Here is a 17,992-nt window from a genome sequence, read left to right as displayed (position 1 = left end):
GAACTTGTGACACAGTGGGGGGTATTTTGTGTGACTGTGTAACCAGTGTGACAGTACAGGCTTCAGAGAGTATGGCCAATGTGTGACTGTTTGTCTGGGTGTGTGATGGTACAAGATATTAGTGGTATGTGTGCTAGGGTACCTGGATGACCTCTTCCTGAGTTGTTTGTGATGCTGGAGAGACAGCTGAGACTGCTGGTTTCCAGCAAAGGTGTCATTGTATGACTGTGACCGTGCACATCACTGAGAAGTGGCTCCATGAGACATGGTGGAGGGGGCACTGTCTGGGAAGTGTCATCTTAACGGTGATGGGGGCAGTTGCTTGCCTGCACAGAGTGCTGTGGTGTGTGGCTGCAGCTTTGTGTTCAAAATGGAGTGTCACCTATTTTTGTCACAGTGGCCAGTTCCTCCACCTAGACTCTGGACTACATCCTCACTCACTGACCCAAGGACTTAGTTCTCTGAATGAATGACTTCTTTTCTCTCTGGAATCTTCAACTTCTCACTCTCCATCAGCTCCTTCCCATCAGCATCCATCACAACAAACCCAGACTCACTGAGGCCACCAGGTGGCTCTCCTTCCTGTGGTAGACACTACAGGACACTGCCTCCTTGGATCATGGTATCCATTGGTTTCGGCTACACCATTCCTCTCTTTCTTAGTCATTTCTTAGTTTTCTTCATGCATCACAGTTCCTCTGGGCTTTCTCCTCACTTCCTATCTGTTCATGTGTTTATGTGGCTTCTATCATTATCTGTTTTGAGTTGAACTGTGTCCCTCAAAAATTCATATGTTGAAGTCCTAACCCTAATACCTCAGAATGTGACCTTATTTGGAAATAGGGTCTTTGCAGATATAATTAGTGAAGATGAGGTCATACTGGAGTAGGGTGGGTCCCTAATCCAGTGTTACTGGTGCCCATATAAAAAGGGGAAATTTGAAAACAGACACACATACACAGGGAGAATAGTATGTGAATATGCAAGAAGAGACTGGAATGAAGCTTCTACATGCCAAGGAATGCCAAAGATTGCCAGGAAACCACTAGAAGTTAGAGGAGAGGCATGGAACAGATTCTTCCTAACAGCTCTCAGAAGGAACCAATTCTGTTGACACTTTGATCTCAGACTTCTAGTCTCCAGAACTGTGAGACAATAGATTTCTGTTGTTAAGACACCCAGTTTGTGGTACTTCGTTATGGCAGCCCTGCAAACGAATATGGCATCTCAATGCTGATGACTGCCAAACCTCCAATTCCAGTCGCTTACCCCACCTCAGGAATTGAGCATCCTACTGATTTGTGCCTGGGTCTTAATTTATAAGAGTGACTAATGCCACCATAAGAAAAGTTTAATGTTACAGTTCTCCTAGAAACAAGAGCCACACAGGACCACAGGGGGAAGCATCCATGTAAGTGAGAAGGCAGAAAAGAGCAAGAGGAAGGCATGGGCCACAGCCCATATTAAACAGGAAAGGCAAGGTAGGGCAAACAGTTTAGGATTGGCTAGTTTGAATAATTCCGGTGGGTTTGGGGGCATAAGGGCGATCTCTGGCTGTCTGGGGTTGTCTCTAGTTGTCTAGTACCTGGGCTTCGGTTGATTTGGAACAGGGGAAATATTGGTTTGATGTGCGAGAGTTAGATAAAGGAAGTGGTTCAGAATATGGGCTCTGGATTGCAGGGGAGATATAAACAACTTTGGCGCTTAGTCTGGCCTTGTGATTAATAGATGCCAGATAGACAAACATGGAATCTAAGAAAACACAATTAGAACACCTACTAGCACCCCAGCCTCTATGTGTCTCAGTCAGAAGGAGCATCTTCCTTCTCAAACCTTCCCCTCCCCCAGTTTCCCTATGAGGGAAAGGCACCTCCGTGCACTTCCGTGCATCCCTGAATGGTGCAGTCAGAAACTGGGGGGTCATCCATGATTCCTTCTTCTCCCCCCATCTCCAAGCTACTACCAAGTCTTACTAATTCTGCCTCCTATCTTAAAGATTTTCACTTCTCTCGAGGGCTTCCCCCAGTCCGTCATCTGTGCCAAAGTTCTGTTCACAGCCTCCTAATTGGCCTCTCTGCCTCCATTCTCATCCTCCTCCAATCCATGCTCCAAGCGGTCTGAATGATTCTTCTAGAACATGACTCTGATCATGTCACCCACCCCTTCTCAAAATTCTCTGATGGCTTTCCTCCACCCTTAGGATAAACTCTAACATCCTTTATGTAGCTGCTCACAACCTGATTCTTAACAATCTAATGCTCCAGCCACACCAAATTTCTTTTGGTTCCTTTAAGAAGTCTCTCACATCCAGGCTTTTGCTTATGCTCTCCAGGAACGACTACTTTCTCCCCACCTCCCCCTTGCCTGGGAAACTCCTACTCGTTTTTTGCTTTCAGCTTAAATGTAGAGTATTGGCATTTCATGCCTGAGTGTGCTTTCTCTGACCCCATGGAGTTTGGGCACCCTCGTCAGTGCTCCTGCTGCAGCTAGTACTTCCCGTATCCAGCACTGTGCTCCATTGCAGGGGTGCAACCCTGACCACACATTTGAATCTTCAGAGCGCTTTTAACTTATATTGACACCTAGGCTCCTCTCCAGACCAACTCTATCGGGGAGTGGTGAAACCAGCAAACAGCCATTGATGATTAAGTATCCAGGAACTTAAGTTTTTTCCTTTTTGCAATTACTGATCATAGCTTTTAGCTGTTGAACCAACTCATTGTTAACTGTGCTGCTGAGGTAATATGCTATCTGGCTCCCACTAGGCTCCTATTGCTAACATCTCCCTGGAGCCTGGGTCACCATGGTAATGGGCGTGTGAGCTATTCTTCACAAATTAGAGCTCCTTGTCCATTTCAGGCTGGCTGAGACCACCAGCTCATCAACTGGGCCCACGCAGATGTCCAATAGGTGACCTTTTGACATCAAGAGGCTAAAAACTCCACCCTCAGATCATGCTAGTGCCGCCCTTTTGTGAACATGGGTCCTATGAAGAGGCATGGTCTGACTATGCTCGCACAGACCTCACCTCCAATCACCTCTCTTCACATTTCAGACCACCTTGCCCCCTATCCCATAAATAGCCCTGAGTCCCTATTTTCAGGGAAGCGAATTTGAGGCTCATGCTCTCGCTTCCTCACGTGGCTGCCTTGTGAGTAAACTCTCTTCTGCAATCTTGTCATCTTAGTGTTTGGCTTTCTGAGTGGTGGGCAAAAATGAACATGGTTCAGTAACATTGGGACCTGGGCACTGGTAGTTTTCAGACTCTTAGATGATTCTAATCTTAAATCAAGGTTGAGAGCCACTGTTCTGTAGATTACTTGTTTCTACATTCCAGTGAAGACACGGACAGCATCCCTGGGGTATCTCAAGTGCCTGGTACAGAGTGGACGATGAGTAAATATTGTACTGATGACCTTGATTGTATGAGACAGCATAGAGAGACACTACATGCGTGACTTTAACCTATATGTGTGTGACTCTACGTGTAATGCCAGCCACTCAGTAGCTGAAACTTGACTATGCGACAGTGTGGGGTGTCACAGTGTGAATGGTTGCGGACAGTGTGTGAGGACCACTGTGAATTGGCTGAACACTGTGGGACTGCAGGGTGTCACAATGTGAGTGGCCATGCCCTGAGCATGAAGGTCATTGTGCATGACTGTACCTTGTGTGACAGGGCAGACTGTCACCCTGGGAGTGTCTGTGTCCTGTGTGTGACTGAGTCAGTGGCTGGGGGACTCGGACGAGGCTGCCTGACTCGTCGTGGTCGGGGCAGAGTTTGAGGAAGAAGGAGCTGGAGGTGCCCCTCACCAAGATGGTGCTGGGGGGGAGGCCGCTACTCCTTGCAAGGTGCTGCACCGCTGTGGCGGCGAAGAGCAGACAAGAGGCGCGAAGGCGCTAGATGCCGGCCGGGGGAGCAGGCAGGCTATTTGCAAGGGTCTCGGATCAGCTCCGCGCGGAGCTGCTAGCGCAGCCGGCCCACCCCTGAGACGTCCTAGCACCTCCCGTCGCCGCGGGCCGCACCGGCAGCGGGCGGGGCCGGATTCCGAAACCGACGGGCAGTGGAGGCAGGACACGCACAGGCCGTCCAATGGCGTAGAATGGGCGGGGCCCGGCGCTCACCTGCTGCACAACTAGACAAGGTCGAGGGGCTGGAACCACTCAAGAATTTGGGAGTTGGAACCCAGCGACGCAAGATGCTGACCTCCTTCCTGAGCTCCCAGAATGGCATCTGGACAGAGCCCTTCTCTCTGCTTTTGGGTCTTGGCGCTGCCCTCTACCTGGGCTACTACTGGGCGTGTGTGCCCCAGGTGGGTGAGTGTCCAGAGCTCTGGCCAGCGGGTTTGGGACCTTTGGGTCTAGGGAGCAGCTTCCAGCGCGGGGCTCGAGCCCTTTGTGGGAGCTAGCATGGTTGGCTGCCTACCTCACGTGAAATCTGACGCCCCAACCACACCGCCAACCCCGCCGCGCTCTAGCCGGGGTCGCTTTGCTGTTATCACCTAATGGAGAGTAGCTTCTTTGCCTCCCTAGATTCTCTGCATCCTGCGTGTTCCTCACGCCGGCTGGGCCTTTCAGGCATCGGAGGGGTGCTACTCCCTATGCTGTGGACAAACATTTGGGGAAAGTCATCTAGAGGTGTCAGGGAGATATGCACTTTTTTTTCTTTTTAGGCAGGGTAGCTGAGTTTCTCACTAGCTGCACTAAATGAAGGAACTGGAGGCCCGTGGGGCTGTGGCTAATCCCCACATCACCTTATCAGCTTAGTAGGGGCTTGCTTCTGTTAAACGCTGGCAGAGGTTCCCCTCCTAGCTCAGGACTGACGAATAACCCTAACTGCCGGTTCTCATTCAGCCCTGTGTTAAGTTCTAGGTTCTCCATGTATAGTGCAATGGGAAAGTCTGAAGAGGCTGATTTTGATGAACTTGGAGACTTTTTTCTCACTGCAATTTACATAAAACACATAATTTACATATCCAGAAAAATCTAAATCTTTTAATCTTCATTGAACTCTGTTCTAGGTAGCCGAGTCTAACAAGAAACTTATTGATTTAAGCCCTTTGAAAAGACCTACAGCGAATTTTAATGCTACCTAGACTCTTCTGTATTTTCAGAGCTTTCTACATTCACATGTATTGTTTATAAAATAAGTCTGCCTTAACAAAACAATTTAAAAAATCCAAACCTCAATACACTATAAATCTAACCTTCTATGTCTGATTTGGAAAGTCAGTCATTTCAGACCAGAGCTGTTCTTAAACATTTTCCTTTGCTGGCAATCAGCTACACAGAAGTCAGAGACCTCTGCCACTTTATATTCCAAACCCTTCCTTGACTTCCAAATACTGGTTAAAATGCAGGAAAAGTAACATTCTGGAGGCCCTGAGGACATGGAGTTTGGATTATCCAGCACCATAATGGATTGGTATTGATTCATCCACAGTGACCAATGGCATATTACTGATTAATTCTCAGGAATAAGTCAAGAAATGCTTCCTGTGACCCAATTTATTAGTGCCTTGTTCCACACTACTGAGCTGTTTGACCAAGAATTTAATAAATTGACAACTCAAATCTTGGCACTTAGGAGTTAATATAGTACAATGACTAAGACCTGACCTTGAATCTCAGCTTCACCACCAATTAGCTTGGGCAAGCTCTGTGACTTGACAAGTTCCTCAACAGTCAAACCTGTTCCCACAGGGGAATCAGTAGTATGTCTCAGAGAGCTGTTGCGAAGCTCACAGGATAGAATCACGTAAAGCGTTTAGCACGATGCTTGGAACATAATGAGTACTCAACAAATTTTACCTACCAGTATTCATGGTAATATCATTATTATTAATTCTGCTTTGCCTCTTGCTTGCTGTGTGACTTTGAGCAAACAACTTAATCTCTGTGAATCATAGTTTATTCACTTACAAAATATCCTATTACATAAGCTTGGGCTTAGCCTAGTGCCTGTATATGGCACACAGTGAATCACAGTTGTTAATCCGGGGCCTAAAAACCAGGGGACAGGTCATATCTCATGACAGTCACGCTACCAACCTAGCCCCTTTTGAATACTAAGACTGCAAAAGAGCTAGGAATCAGCCCTCAAGTTCCTTAGGGCCTGTGACAGAAACGCAATTTCTATTTCTTGAGTCTGAGGCTTTGCGGCTTTCTACAGCATTCTCTTTCATAAACCTCCTATGTGGCTAGGCCCTTGATGTCTATCCAGAAGAACCCAGCAGAGGGGCCGAAAGTCAAGGCTGAGTGCCCACTGACCTCTTCTGTCCCTGTCATCCTATCCCCATTACCTTCTTCCTGGCTGGCATACAAGAGAAAATCTGCTCACATTGGGACTATCCCTCCCTTACACTATGGTGTAACAGCAGGGGCCACACGAGTAAGAAAATGAGGTGCTGTGGTAGAAAAGAAGCCTTTCAACAGTGGTTACACACAGTAGGGAACAGGAATATATGACAATGGAGTACTAAAATCAGGAGGAGCCAGCCAGCCAGAGATGGTTTGGGGAAGATGACACTGCGTGGATAATTCAACTGCAAGGCAAAGGTCACAGACTGAACGGTGCTGCATTTCTTCAGACGCTGTCCAGCATCCCAAGCCTTCCTGCAGGGAGTTAGCTGGGCAATTTATTTTATATTACCTGCTCTCTCCAAAACCGGTTTGGGGCATGGATGGGCTGAGTGGTGGAGTCAGCACCCAGTCCGCTGCAGCAGCTCCCAGCCCTGGTTCTGAGTCGGTTCAGCGTCAGTTCTGGAGAGGTGACAGTGCAGGAGTGCAGTTCTTTGGGAATGTAGCTAGACTGTATTAACAAGGATGAGTTGGCCATTCCAGGCAGAGAGATGCAAGATTCTTCATGACAAAGCAGTGCCCTCCACGCTGGCCTCTGGAGAGGGATCACTCTGGTGCTGGATGTCTCACTGGGTTGGTACAAAAATCAGTGAAGCAGACTGCGTTGTGTGATTACAGAGGCCTCAACTGGTGACTGGCTCCCGGTTTCTAGCCTTCCTGGTGCAACACTGTCCAGTCACTATGGAGACTTTCTATCCTACACTATGGTGTTTCGAGGGGCGGCTACAAACCATCTTCAGAGTCTTACTGCAGTCTCGGCCTATAGTCCCTTACTGGAGGTAAGACAGGGACAGAAGGGGATGAATATGCAGCTGCAAGCATAGGGGAATCCTGTCTACCTCTTTCAAAATGAAGGTAATCTTTGCCCCATCTGCCTCTGTGTTGAGGGTAAAGAGAGTGGCTAAATGGAAAAGCTATTTAATCGCACAACCATGAGGTAATATTCAATCTTTTATGTCCCCATTACCTTGTTATGTATAATTAAGACTTGTTATGGTCTTAATGTTTTGCATAACGCATGTCCTCAAACATGCTGATGGGAAGCTGTGAGAGTTGTCTGTGGGTGGGGCAGGGGATAAACCTTTAGAAGTACATGGAGTTCCTAACGGTATCTTTGTGTACTCTTTTCTCCAAAACCACAGTGAAGTCCTCCAAACCCCAGATGGAGGACAGCTCCTGCTAGACTGGGCTGGCCAGCATGACAGCAGTCAATACCCTGACCCTACCACCCAGCCCATTGTATTACTGCTTCCTGGTATAACAGGTAGTAGCCAAGACCCATATATCTTGCACCTGGTTAAACAAGCCTTGAGGGATGGGTATAGGTAAGGATCAGCACTGCCCAGAGGAATTGGGTGGGGTCTGAGAACTTGTAATAGGGAGGTCAGTTCAGACCCTCATAGCTATGGGGAGAAGGTGCTATATGGAGGGCACCTTTTGACTGGGGTCCGTCTGAAGGCTACCAAAAAGGGAGAGGGGCTTCTAGGGAGGGTCTGGCTAAGATGCACCTGTGTGTGCCACAGGGCTGGCCGTGGGGAAGAACTGCTGGTGAGTACCCTCCTTCCTCATCGTAACCCTTCACCCCACTGCCTTTAGAGATCCTTGGCCCTGAGGCTCTACCTACCTATCCTTCTTCCATTTCCCTTCCATCTCTTGAGCCCTTCCATTTTTCTGCCATCTGATGGGGACCTCCCTCTTTACCCAATAATCTGGTTTGCCTCAGACCCACAGGGCCTTTTGTACCAGCTCTACTACAGATTTGGAGACAGTTGTGCACCACATAAAGAACCGCTACACTCAAGCTCCACTGCTGGCTGTGGGCATCTCTTTCGGAGGGTAAAGGATACCTGGGCTTAACCCAAAGGCCCCAGTCTTCCTTTCTTTCCCCCTCCATGTCTTCTCCTCATCTCTGTCCCCAATCACCAATGCAAACCCTTCTTTCATGGTCCCTGGTCCAATCCTGCAGGATATTAGCAATGAACTACCTGGCACGAATGGGACCAGCTGCAGGGCTGGTGGCAGCACTGACTATATCTGCATGCTGGGATTGCTTTGAGACCAACCGCTGCCTGGAGACCCCACTCAACTCACTGCTCTTCAATCAGCGCCTCGCTGCTGGGCTCTGCCAAGTTGTGGACCGGTAGGGTCTCGGCAAGTGAGAGGCGGCAGCAGACAGGGCAGGATGGCACATATGCTGGGTTCTCCCCAGCGCTTGCATCAGTCCTATATCTGGGCTTTCTCACTCATGAGATAAGACAGAGGCTGGCTCTGGGTGAGGTCCCAGAATAGAGCCAATCCTCTATGTGCTCTTTTGCAGAAACAGAAAGGTGATAGAAAAGGTGGTGAATGTAGACTTTGTGCTACAGGTATAGTCTTTCAACCATCCCCCTCTGCCCCAAATTGTCCTTCCAATATCTTGTTATTCTCCATCCTCATCCTAGCCTATCCCACCTTCTACTACCTGCAGGCCCGCACAATCCGCCAGTTTGACGAGTGGTACACAGCTGGGGTCCTTGGATATCAAGACTGTATTACTTACTACCAAGCAGTAAGCCCAAGAACAAAGGTAGAGGCCATCCAGATCCCTGTGCTTTGCCTCAACGCAGCTGATGATCCCTTCTCTCCAGTCCATAGTGAGCACCCTGAATCGGGACACTTTAGGCACCAGGGAAAATGGGCCATGAGGTGCAAGTGGAGAGGAGCGCCTGAGCTCTCAGTAAAGGCCAGGGTTCCTGACCTCTTCTCCCACCCCTCCCCCAGCCTTTCCCCTACAGGCTGCCCAACTCTCTCCCCATGTCGCACTGCTCATCACAGCCCGCGGCGGCCACATCGGCTTCCTGGAAGGACTGCTCCCCTGGCAGCACTGCTACATGAGCCGCCTCTTGCATCAGTATGCCAAAGCCATCTTCCAGCACCAAGAGGAGCTGCTCAGCCTCAAGGCTCTCTCACCTTAGGGAGGCAAGAGCTGACAAGAGTAGCATTTGGGGTCTCAGTTCAGTCTTCCTTTGTTTATTAAAGATCAACTTTTCCTGCCACATGGGCGGAGGCTCATTCTCCCTTTGCTCAAGGCTAGGGTAGACCATCCAGGAACTTACTGCATATTTAGCCTGGCCGGCTTCGAGCTACCCAGGTGAATCCATAGATTACTGCCTGGGTCTTCCTTTTGCCCCTTCCTTCCCTAACAGCAAGTCCCAGGCCAGTGCTTGTCCCAGCAAATGCCAGGGGCTCACATGAAGAGCAACTGGCCATAACGCCTTGAGGAGAGGAGGAGAAAATAACTATTTCTTCAGGAAGGACAGCAGTGCCTCCAGGTCCTTGGGCATCTTCACATGTTTCTGGAGAAATGACAAGCTCAACTCTAGAACCCTGGGTAAGCAGAAGGAGGCAGGTGGTATGGCCTGGGCTTCAGACACCACTGTCCTGGGTGGATTCCAGAGATGATGAATGCAAGGTTCCCAGGACTCAGAGTCACACAGGGCCACAGCCAAATTTTAACTGGGAAGGGTAGGCAGTGCCCATCAGCCTCATCAGAGGCAACCTGAGCTGTGGATCCAAGTGGAGTCAGCAGTGGGAAACAGGCCTCCACTCTGATCTAGAAGGCGGCAGTGTCCAGGCCCCTGATTCCCTGGTAACAGGAAGGCTAAAGAAAACCTGGAAAGGCACTCTGGAGCAGCAGGATGGTCATAACAATAAGCCCGACACATAGCAGCAGCAGCAGCCACACAGGAACACTCCCTGCAGGAAAGGCAAGGGGAGATGTCAGCAGGCAGAGGGGCTTCACAGCCCAAGGAACAGACACATTCAAGGAGGGGAAAGAAGCTACAAACAAGCAGCCCATTCTCCAGGGGGCAAGTTTTTGCTACAGCTAAAGGTGGGGTGATACCCCCCACGCCAATGACTCACGCCGTGAGGGCAGCAGGTGCAGCTGGCAACGACTATCCACAGCCACAGAGAACAGGGCAGTTTCGTGGGACCCAAGGAGCTCTGGACCACGACCCTTCTCAGGTAGAAAGGCCACATCTGTCACCACAATGCCATGGGCCTCCTTCACGTAGTAGAGGCGCTGGGGACAAGAGGAAAACTAGTGAGGAAGGCCTAGTTGGGAACATTCTTTCTAGAAAACATACCCCTTGCCCCCAGAAGGCTTTCCCTCTACAGACTGGGCCAGACTCCTTCCTGCACACTCAGGGTAGAAGCCAGCCTAGAGCCCCCACACCAAAGAGCCCTCAGAGCTATGCCCACCTCTACCCATTACCTGGAGAGAGAAAGCTATGTAGATGGCAACAGAGCCAGTGACCGTGCCCAGGCCTAGGAAGGTGCCCGATTCACTGCCAACAAACAAGAAAGCGCTCATTGTCCTGGATGCCTGTGCAGCAACCATCACTCACTAACAACAGTCCTCAGGGACTGAGACAGGACACCTTCCTGAGCTCCCCCAGGCACCCCCACACACAGTCAAACTAGCATTGTCTCATACCTGACACTAAGGCAGGAGATGACTTCATGGCCACAGGACCTGGTCCGAAGGGGTAAGAAGGTGGAGCCATCCCAGGCCGTGAGGTAGCAGGGTGGGGGCTGGCGCAGACGCTTATGGGGAATCTGCACTGTGAAAAGTCGCAACCCAGCAGGCTGGTCTGGAACTTGCCCAAACCTGGGGGGCGAGTGAGGGGCTAGTTCAGCTCCTGGAGGCTCTTCAGAGGTTTGTGCCCTCCTGCACCCTGGTCCTGCTTGGGGTAACACCTGCTAAGGCTATGATCCTCCCCAGCCTTCCCCCAGTCTTTGCCCACTCCCCCACCACATCTAGGCCATGTCTCTTTTAGCCACCCTCAGGGTCTTCACACCTGCAGGCCTGGTAGCGGTAAGGCGTGTGAGAAAAGGTGGGTCCATTCTCTTGCCAGTGCAGCTGTGTCACCAGCTGATCCTTCTGCCACACGGAGGCCTTAAGGTCCCAGCCCACAGTTACCAACTAGTCAGGAATCAAGATTCCAAGGATGGACAGTTAGGGAATCCACTTACTGGACAAGCAGCATAACCACCTACTTTAACCACCCTCTCACCTCCTCACCTTGCCTTCAGGCCCCACAGCCAGGTCCTCAATCTCCCCTTCATGGGCTTTGAACTCCAGCACTTTCTCCAGGCTGGGTACCTGCAGCCAAACCACCAGCATGGTTAGCCCAGCAAGAGTACACTGACCCCCATCCCTCTTCTCTTCCAATGGCCGCTCAGTGCAGGCTTCACTCACAAGCCTCCCAGAGCTCATGTTCAGTTTCTCACAATTTTGGCCTTGCTGCTACGGACACACATCCTCTAACCCCCCAAAACCACACCTTCCAGACCCGAACATAGCCATCTGTCCCTCCAGTGGCAAGTAGAGTACTATCGTGGTTGAAGCAGACGACTTTCTGCAGTGGATCAGGGCTGAAGTCTGTCTGCACTGCCTGCAAATTCTCTACACTGAGTTCTACCCCCTCTTGGTGGGTTTCAGCTCCAGATTTCTTCTCTGCTGGGGCTGCCCCCTTCCTTTGTCGAGGCCTCTGCTCCTTGGAACCTGCAACACAAACAGTCTGCCAGGTTCCAGGCTTCTGTAGTAAGTAGTACTGCCCATCTCTACACAACTGGTGAACATCCAGCTTCTCGCCTTTTACCATAACCCCACCTCCAGCCCCACTTCTTTAGAGACCAAGATGAGAGTGATCGCACTCAATTAACCCTTTTCCCAAAGGGTTGGGGAGGGGGCTTCTCACCTGCCTTCTCTGCCTTGTTTTTGCCCTTCTGCTGAAGTGTCTGGAAGCGCAGGAGCTGACAGTGGGCATCCTGCCCTGCAGCCAGGATGTTACCAGCCAGCGCCAAGTTCATGGTGGCTCGTGTCTCCGTGTCATGGGAGTGTAGCAAGGAGGCGCTCAAGCGCCCGTTAATCTGCTCTAGCTGCAGAAAGTGCTGTGGGAGAGGGAACCAGGATGAGTAAGGTTCAGGGGTGCCTGGAGAACACCTCCAGGGCAAACTTACATCTGATAGTCTGATGCCCTCCACCTTTGCTTACTGCACATTCTAGTTCACAAGGCTTTCGCGACACGAGCCTTTTTTCTCAAAAATCTGTACAGCAAGCGCGGTTGGATTACCTCCAGTTTACAGAATAGGGTGACGCTCAGAAGCGTGAAGAAACCCAGCCTAAAAGCCAAATGCACCAATCTCGCCGCTGCTAGAGGGCAAAGTCTATGTAGCCTCCGGGGAAAAACACAGGATAACACTCCTGGGGCTGTTCTTGAGCTCGAGTTAAAGCGTTCCTGCCTACGCAGCGCTATCTGCAGTTTTCACTTTACCTTAGCACTCTCAATCGCCCGGTGATGAAGTTCTCGGGTGAAATTCCCGTCGGGACGCCCAGCATGCCGGGGATTCCCACCCGGGAAGAGCAGCGTCCAAAGATAGGGTGCGGCCCGCCCCCGCGACCCCCCTGGAATCGCCCTCAGCCCGTGGCGTGATCCGGCCCCAGTGGCCCTGTGCTCTCACCACGCCATTCTTTATGCCCGTCTTGGCGGCGCCGCCTCCGCCCGCAGCGATGAGCAGCCCGGCGCTGGGGTCCACCTGAAGCGCGTACAACGGAAACGGGGCCCGATACAGCTCTGGCGCCCGGCGCCGGCCCATCCCGCTCGCCGCGCGCTTCACTGCCCGCACGGCGGCAGCCGGGACATGCCGCGCCCGGCCTTCGACTACTGCCCCGGCCGCTTCCGAACTTGCTCCCGCCTCCACCGGGAGGCCTCCCGACCGCTCGCACACCTGCTGGCTTGCCAAAACTTTAACCGCACGCAGAGAACCGTAACTCTGCGCTGGGCCGTCTAACCCGGTCTCTCCAACGCGTAGTACGCACGCGCACGTAACCCGCTCTCCTCGCGCAGGCGCAGAACCGCCAATACGAGTCAGCACTAGCCGCCTGCGGAGTGACGCAACAACAGCGCCAGAATTCCGCTCTCGGTCCCCTTGTGATGACAGACTTACCATCTTTTGTGGGGGGTGTGGGAGGCATGCCCCTGCTTCGAGGGAGCCCACTTGATGATTCTGGAGGAGGAGGGGAGCTAACAAAGGCTGAGGGAGATTAATAAATCTTTTTTTTTTTAAGATTTTATTTTTCTCCCAAAGTCCTCTAGTACATAGTTGTGTATTTTTAGTTGTGGGTCCTTCTAGTTGTGGCATGTGGGATGCCGCCTCAGCATGGTGTGATGAGTGGTGCCATGTCCGTGCCCAGGATTCAAACCGGCAAAACCCTGGTCATCCAAAGCAGAGCGCAGGAATTTAACCACTTGGCCACGGGGCTGGCCCCTAATAAATCTTAAATAAAGAAATTCTTGTGGTAGGGCTGTCCACGCTTTAGGAGTGATACACAGACTCATACAAGCAGGGCCTTGACCTCAGAAGGAAGTGATTTGTCCAAGGTCACACACCAGAAACATGACCTGAGTCTCTTGCCTTTTAACAGAGGTAGAGAGGACTTTAAAACAAACCTGGCTTCAAATCCTGAATCCACCTCTTCCTAGTATGAGGAAGTCACTATGTACCTTAACAAAACACCTATCCTCCGTTGTGGACAGAGGTGGGACTTGGCTATTCTCACGGCTCCACACCCTGCTCCTTTGCCTGAGGTTTTGTGGATGGGGGCTGCATCCCTCTGACACCCTCAGAGGGAGGCGACTCAGCTCCCAAGAAGAGCAGGTTTCATCTCTGCCTGACACCCCACCCTCCTGAGGGGACCCTTGGGTTTCTGATCTCCAATGTGAGAGACAGGAACCAGCCTAAGAAGACAGGGCCATCTGCAAGGCCCCTGGCCTAAGGCCCGTAACCAACCCGCAAGCTAGGAGAAGCAAACAGAGACCAGCAAGGTCCACATTTTGCAGCGTCTGGACTTTCCCCGCTTAGGCATGCACCCTAGCACCCAGGAGTCCACTGAATGTGACCCTCATTAGCATAGTAAAAATCACATGCAGGGGTGGAGAGCTAGCGTGCTAATGATATGAGTCGCATATAGTAGCATACTCTGTGACAGCGCAGGTGCAAGTGCAACCCCACTTGTACATGTCACAGCAAGACATTCCTTCCCAGGCTTTGCCTAATAAAAACCCCACAATCCTGGCCCCTAAGGAGCCAGTCACCTGCCTCTTTCCTTTCCACGTCGGCTCCCTTGTGCCTCTCCTGTGCACAGGCTAATAAACTTTTACTTTTCTACTCACATTTGTTGTTTCCCTTGATTTCTATCCTGGGGGACAACAAGAACCCCAATGTGCCGGTAACATGAGGACCCCTTGTTTCTTTGCAAGCGAACGCTAGGAATGCTCTTCCTTGCAAGGAGACACCTCCTGCTACTCCCCCATAGCTGCATCAGCATGCATCCTTGTTAACCTAAGGCGCACCTAGGGGAAGGGGCCCAGTGGCTTCATCTTTGGGGATGCCGTCATCTGTCCCACTAAGTTGAATTAAATGTGAGAAGGGCCTGGCAGAGCCTGGTGTACATCTCAGGTGCGTCCCATGCCCTCCTCAGATACATGGCACCCACTCTCCCTAGTAACTCTGTTTCCTTTACTCTCCCCAACCCATGTTGGGTTCTGGCCCCCTTACAGGTACAGCCCTTTGCTCAGCAGGACACAAACATGAGTTTTGCAGGGTCTGGCTTTATTGGGTACACTGAAGACTGAGTGGGGCCTTAGGTGCCTTTGGTCCTCTTCAGCCAGGAGAGAGCAGACTCCACAAGGGGCTCCCAGGGTTCAGGGCCGGAGAACACACCTGACCTCCAGCCAGCCAGCCCTTCAGGGTGTCTCGGGGGTTCCCTGAGGTCTGGGGCCTGGTGGGGACTGTGGGGTTTGGAGGAGGTGCTCCAGGGGGCCTCCGTGGCTCTGGAACTGGGGTGATGACTTTTGGGGAATGGGCTCTAGAGAGGCAGGCCTCTTTAGGGCAGAGGAAGGCCTGGGCCTCAGGGAGATAGGGGCCTGTTTTGGTGCCTGAGGTGGAGGCCCTGAACAGGGTATGGGGTTTGGTGACTGAGGGCCTGCAGACCTGAGGCTCCCGGTCTGGGAGGGTACGCCTCGGGCTGGATCTGCCTGGGCCTGAGCTGCTGGGGTTCGAGCCTCTGGGGCTCGAGCTGCTGGGGCCTGAGATGCCTGGGTTTGACACCCATGGGCCTGAGCAGCCTCGCCCTGAGGCCCTACTTCCTCCCGCCTTCTTTCTGGCAACAGATGCAAGGCCCTGGCCTGGCCCCGAGGCAGGCGGAGGCCAAAGCCGATGCCCATGCGAAATGGTTCGGATTCCTGGCCCTGAGCACAGGGCAGTAGTTGGGGGAAGGCAAGCAGCTGGGGTCCAGTCCCGTACCTGGGGATGGGGCAAGACGGGCCGCGGGGCCGGAGACACTCTAGGCATATAGGATACTCCACGACTGGAGGCTGGCCGGTTCTGCCTAGCCACAGGCGCTGCAAAAGCAGTAGCCGCAGGTCGTGTGCTATGCGGCGGTGCCCCAGATGTACCACCAGGGCCTGGGCCAGGGCTCCTGGGTCCCTGAACTCTGCAGGGTCCCTCTCGCTTGCCACACATCCCCCCACCACCCCAGGGGACCCGGTGTCCCTGTACTGATGCCAGTGCCATGTTTGCCTGTTAGAGTGGACCCCACAAGAGGGTTGGCTGGGGCTAGGTAGGTCTTCTGGGTGAGAAGGAGACTGGCAATGTGAGTGGGGAAGACAGGAGTTCTGTGGCTGAGAGGGAGAGGAGGAATGAATAAGAGTAGGAGAGGGGTACAGCCGGGGGGAGGGAGAGGAGGAACGTGGAAGGGAGAGAGAGGGGTAATTGTGATGAAAGAAAGCCGGGGACCTTGGGAGAGAGGAAGAGTAGGGATGTAGGACAAAGTCAGAATTTGAGTCAGAAGAGTAGAAATGGGAGCCGGGAGAGTGGGACCAAAGGGGAGGGGAACAAGGTGGGTGGGAGGGAGGGAGTGACTGCTGGAGATGCAGAGGCTGTAGGTTGGGGGGAGGGGAGTCCACAAGTTGTGAGGGGCTCTGAAGGGGTTGCCCAGGGGGCACTGCGTTCTGTAGCAGTACCTGGTCCTTGTTTGGAGGCAACATTGCCTTGAATCTGGAAGGGATTGGAGTGTCAAGACCAGAGATTAGAGACTGGCAGAGTCAGGACCCCGTATCTCTGAGGCCAGACTTGGCTAAGAAATCAAGGCCTTTGGTGCGCAGAGTGTGGCTCTAGCCTGGTGTTGGTGCAGCTGTTGGTAGCAGGCCAAGGAGACACCCAGCCCTGTAGCACCAGGCTCTCTCGGTGTTCAGGCAGGAGCTTGGGTTTAAACTTGGCCTCTTACTTCTTTGCAGTCAGCCATTGGTGAGGGATGTGTAGGGATGGAGAATCAGAGCTGCCTCTTGGGAGCTGAAGGGCAGTAGCAATTGTCTGGGTGGGCCAGGTAGGAAGACTCAGCCCATAGGACCTACAGAGAAAGAAACAGAGCTGGAGGTATTGAGAGAATTCATCCATTTCTGGCTCTGCCTCGTGTTCTAGTTCCAGGTTGGCTCACCAAAACCCTAAATCCCTGTTACCTTTGGGGTCGGAAGAGCTGGCAAAGTGCACCAGCGAAGGTGAGAGCTGAGGAGGAGAGGAATAGGGAGGGAGGGAGGGTAGGACAGGAGGCGGTTTGGGGCATGGGGCTGAGATGATATTAGGAACTGAGGGTGTTGGTGCTGTGAGCTCTTACAAGTGAGAGTCCTCTGGGCTTGTTTCACAAAGCACTTCAGTGAGGAGGGGACCTGGGAGAGAGAGGAACAGAGTCACCAAGTGGTGGACACACCCTCCTCTGGCCTCAGCTTCTGTCACCGTAAACTCACTCTGACCCCGAGTTCTGTCTGAGCCTTGCCCTCAGTCCTCCTTAAGCCAGGTGGAGGTCTTCTCTCGCAGACTTTTGTCCTAAATCTGAATCAGAGATTCTGCAGGCATCCTGGTCTCCTGCCACTCTGGCTCCCTGACCTCTTGTCGCCCCTAATACTGATGTCCTCTTGTTCAGCCTGGTCCTGGCCGAGATGGCTTTTCACATCCAGCAGCAGCAGTAGCAGTGGGGCCAGCTGGTGAGAGCCTCTAAGACTGGGGCTTTGTCTAAGGGGTGGCTTTGCCACCCCTGTTGGGAGCTGGGAGCCCCATTCCCTGGGGGCAGTTCTCCCTGGGCACTCGTGCCTATGTCACAAAGGTCAGGTGCTGACATCACAGAATCTGCCCCTCAAGGCTCTGGGACCTTCTTTCAGAGATCATCCAAAGGCTGGCTCTTGACAGAGCTGAAGGCAAAAGTCTTCGGGGCACTCTGCCTCCTCTTCAGGCCCTAGCCCCCGCCTCTGCTCTCTGCCCGTGTACTTTACAATTCCCACCACCTCCTTCCGGGGTTCTCCCCAACCACACAGCCTACCTGGGCTGGGCCCTCCCTTCAACTTCCTGTTTTCTTTTGCTTTCTGAGCAGTGCCTCATGCTCTATACCTTTTCCCTCCTTGGGATATGCTTATATGTTTTAATAACTATTTTCTCAACAGCTTCAATGAGATATAATTCACATACCATACAATCCACCCATTTATAGTGTACAATTCACTGTTTTCTAGTATATTCACAGGGTTGTGCAACC

The 17,992-nt window shown here is 52.2% G+C and overlaps 3 protein-coding genes across 6 annotated transcripts; 1 reads left to right on the top strand and 2 right to left on the bottom strand.

Annotated features, from left to right (window-relative positions):
* The first annotated feature begins 3,954 nt into the window (after positions 1 to 3,954).
* On the top strand, positions 3,955 to 9,395 carry ABHD1 (abhydrolase domain containing 1). Its single transcript, XM_070571908.1, has 8 exons — positions 3,955 to 4,313; positions 6,979 to 7,139; positions 7,503 to 7,685; positions 8,068 to 8,196; positions 8,327 to 8,500; positions 8,678 to 8,726; positions 8,828 to 8,993; positions 9,121 to 9,395. Exons 1-8 carry the CDS (start codon positions 4,104 to 4,106, stop codon positions 9,312 to 9,314), a joined length of 1,266 nt encoding a protein of 421 aa, XP_070428009.1. The 5' UTR covers positions 3,955 to 4,103; the 3' UTR covers positions 9,315 to 9,395.
* Positions 9,354 to 13,273, bottom strand: PREB (prolactin regulatory element binding). Of its 3 annotated transcripts, none has more exons than XM_008513021.2 (9): positions 12,868 to 13,273; positions 12,105 to 12,297; positions 11,688 to 11,908; positions 11,426 to 11,506; positions 11,202 to 11,326; positions 10,838 to 11,011; positions 10,616 to 10,688; positions 10,264 to 10,423; positions 9,354 to 10,095 (listed from the first exon to the last, which is right to left on the bottom strand). In XM_008513021.2, the coding sequence occupies exons 1-9, from the start codon at positions 13,000 to 13,002 to the stop codon at positions 10,001 to 10,003; spliced, it is 1,257 nt and encodes a 418-aa protein (XP_008511243.2). In that variant the 5' UTR covers positions 13,003 to 13,273; the 3' UTR covers positions 9,354 to 10,000. The 3 variants fall into 3 exon arrangements, with proteins under 3 accessions (XP_008511243.2, XP_070430365.1, XP_070430366.1); XM_070574264.1 differs by having other exon boundaries at positions 12,681 to 13,209; XM_070574265.1 differs by lacking the exon at positions 10,264 to 10,423 and having other exon boundaries at positions 12,868 to 13,265.
* A 1,724-nt stretch (positions 13,274 to 14,997) lies between these two features.
* On the bottom strand, positions 14,998 to 17,562 carry PRR30 (proline rich 30). Of its 2 annotated transcripts, none has more exons than XM_008513018.2 (3): positions 17,211 to 17,562; positions 17,081 to 17,132; positions 14,998 to 16,816 (listed from the first exon to the last, which is right to left on the bottom strand). In XM_008513018.2, exon 3 carries the CDS (start codon positions 16,452 to 16,454, stop codon positions 15,153 to 15,155), a length of 1,302 nt encoding a protein of 433 aa, XP_008511240.2. In that variant the 5' UTR covers positions 16,455 to 16,816; positions 17,081 to 17,132; positions 17,211 to 17,562; the 3' UTR covers positions 14,998 to 15,152. The 2 variants fall into 2 exon arrangements, with proteins under 2 accessions (XP_008511240.2, XP_008511242.2); XM_008513020.2 differs by having other exon boundaries at positions 17,217 to 17,562.
* Between the last annotated feature and the right edge of the window lie 430 nt (positions 17,563 to 17,992).

Source organism: Equus przewalskii, chromosome 14, assembly GCF_037783145.1.
Source record: "Equus przewalskii isolate Varuska chromosome 14, EquPr2, whole genome shotgun sequence".
Lineage (NCBI taxonomy): Eukaryota > Metazoa > Chordata > Mammalia > Perissodactyla > Equidae > Equus > Equus przewalskii.
This window is presented reverse-complemented; position numbering and strand designations above follow the sequence as displayed.

Bases quoted from the DNA above. Each gene is read 5' to 3' on its own strand.
- ABHD1 (XM_070571908.1), top strand. From the start codon at position 4,104: ATGGGCGGGGCCCGGCGCTCACCTGCTGCACAACTAGACAAGGTCGAG. The intron at 7,140-7,502 runs GTAAGACAGGGA...CCAAAACCACAG, and splicing joins CCTATAGTCCCTTACTGGAG to TGAAGTCCTCCAAACCCCAG. The intron at 8,197-8,326 runs GTAAAGGATACC...CCAATCCTGCAG, and splicing joins GTGGGCATCTCTTTCGGAGG to GATATTAGCAATGAACTACC.
- PRR30 (XM_008513018.2), bottom strand. From the start codon at position 16,454: ATGTTGCCTCCAAACAAGGACCAGGTACTGCTACAGAACGCAGTGCCC.
- PREB (XM_008513021.2), bottom strand. From the start codon at position 13,002: ATGGGCCGGCGCCGGGCGCCAGAGCTGTATCGGGCCCCGTTTCCGTTG. The intron at 12,298-12,867 runs GTGAGAGCACAG...CCTCTCCCACAG, and splicing joins CGGGCATAAAGAATGGCGTG to CACTTTCTGCAGCTAGAGCA. The intron at 11,909-12,104 runs GTGAGAAGCCCC...TTTGTGTTGCAG, and splicing joins AAACAAGGCAGAGAAGGCAG to GTTCCAAGGAGCAGAGGCCT.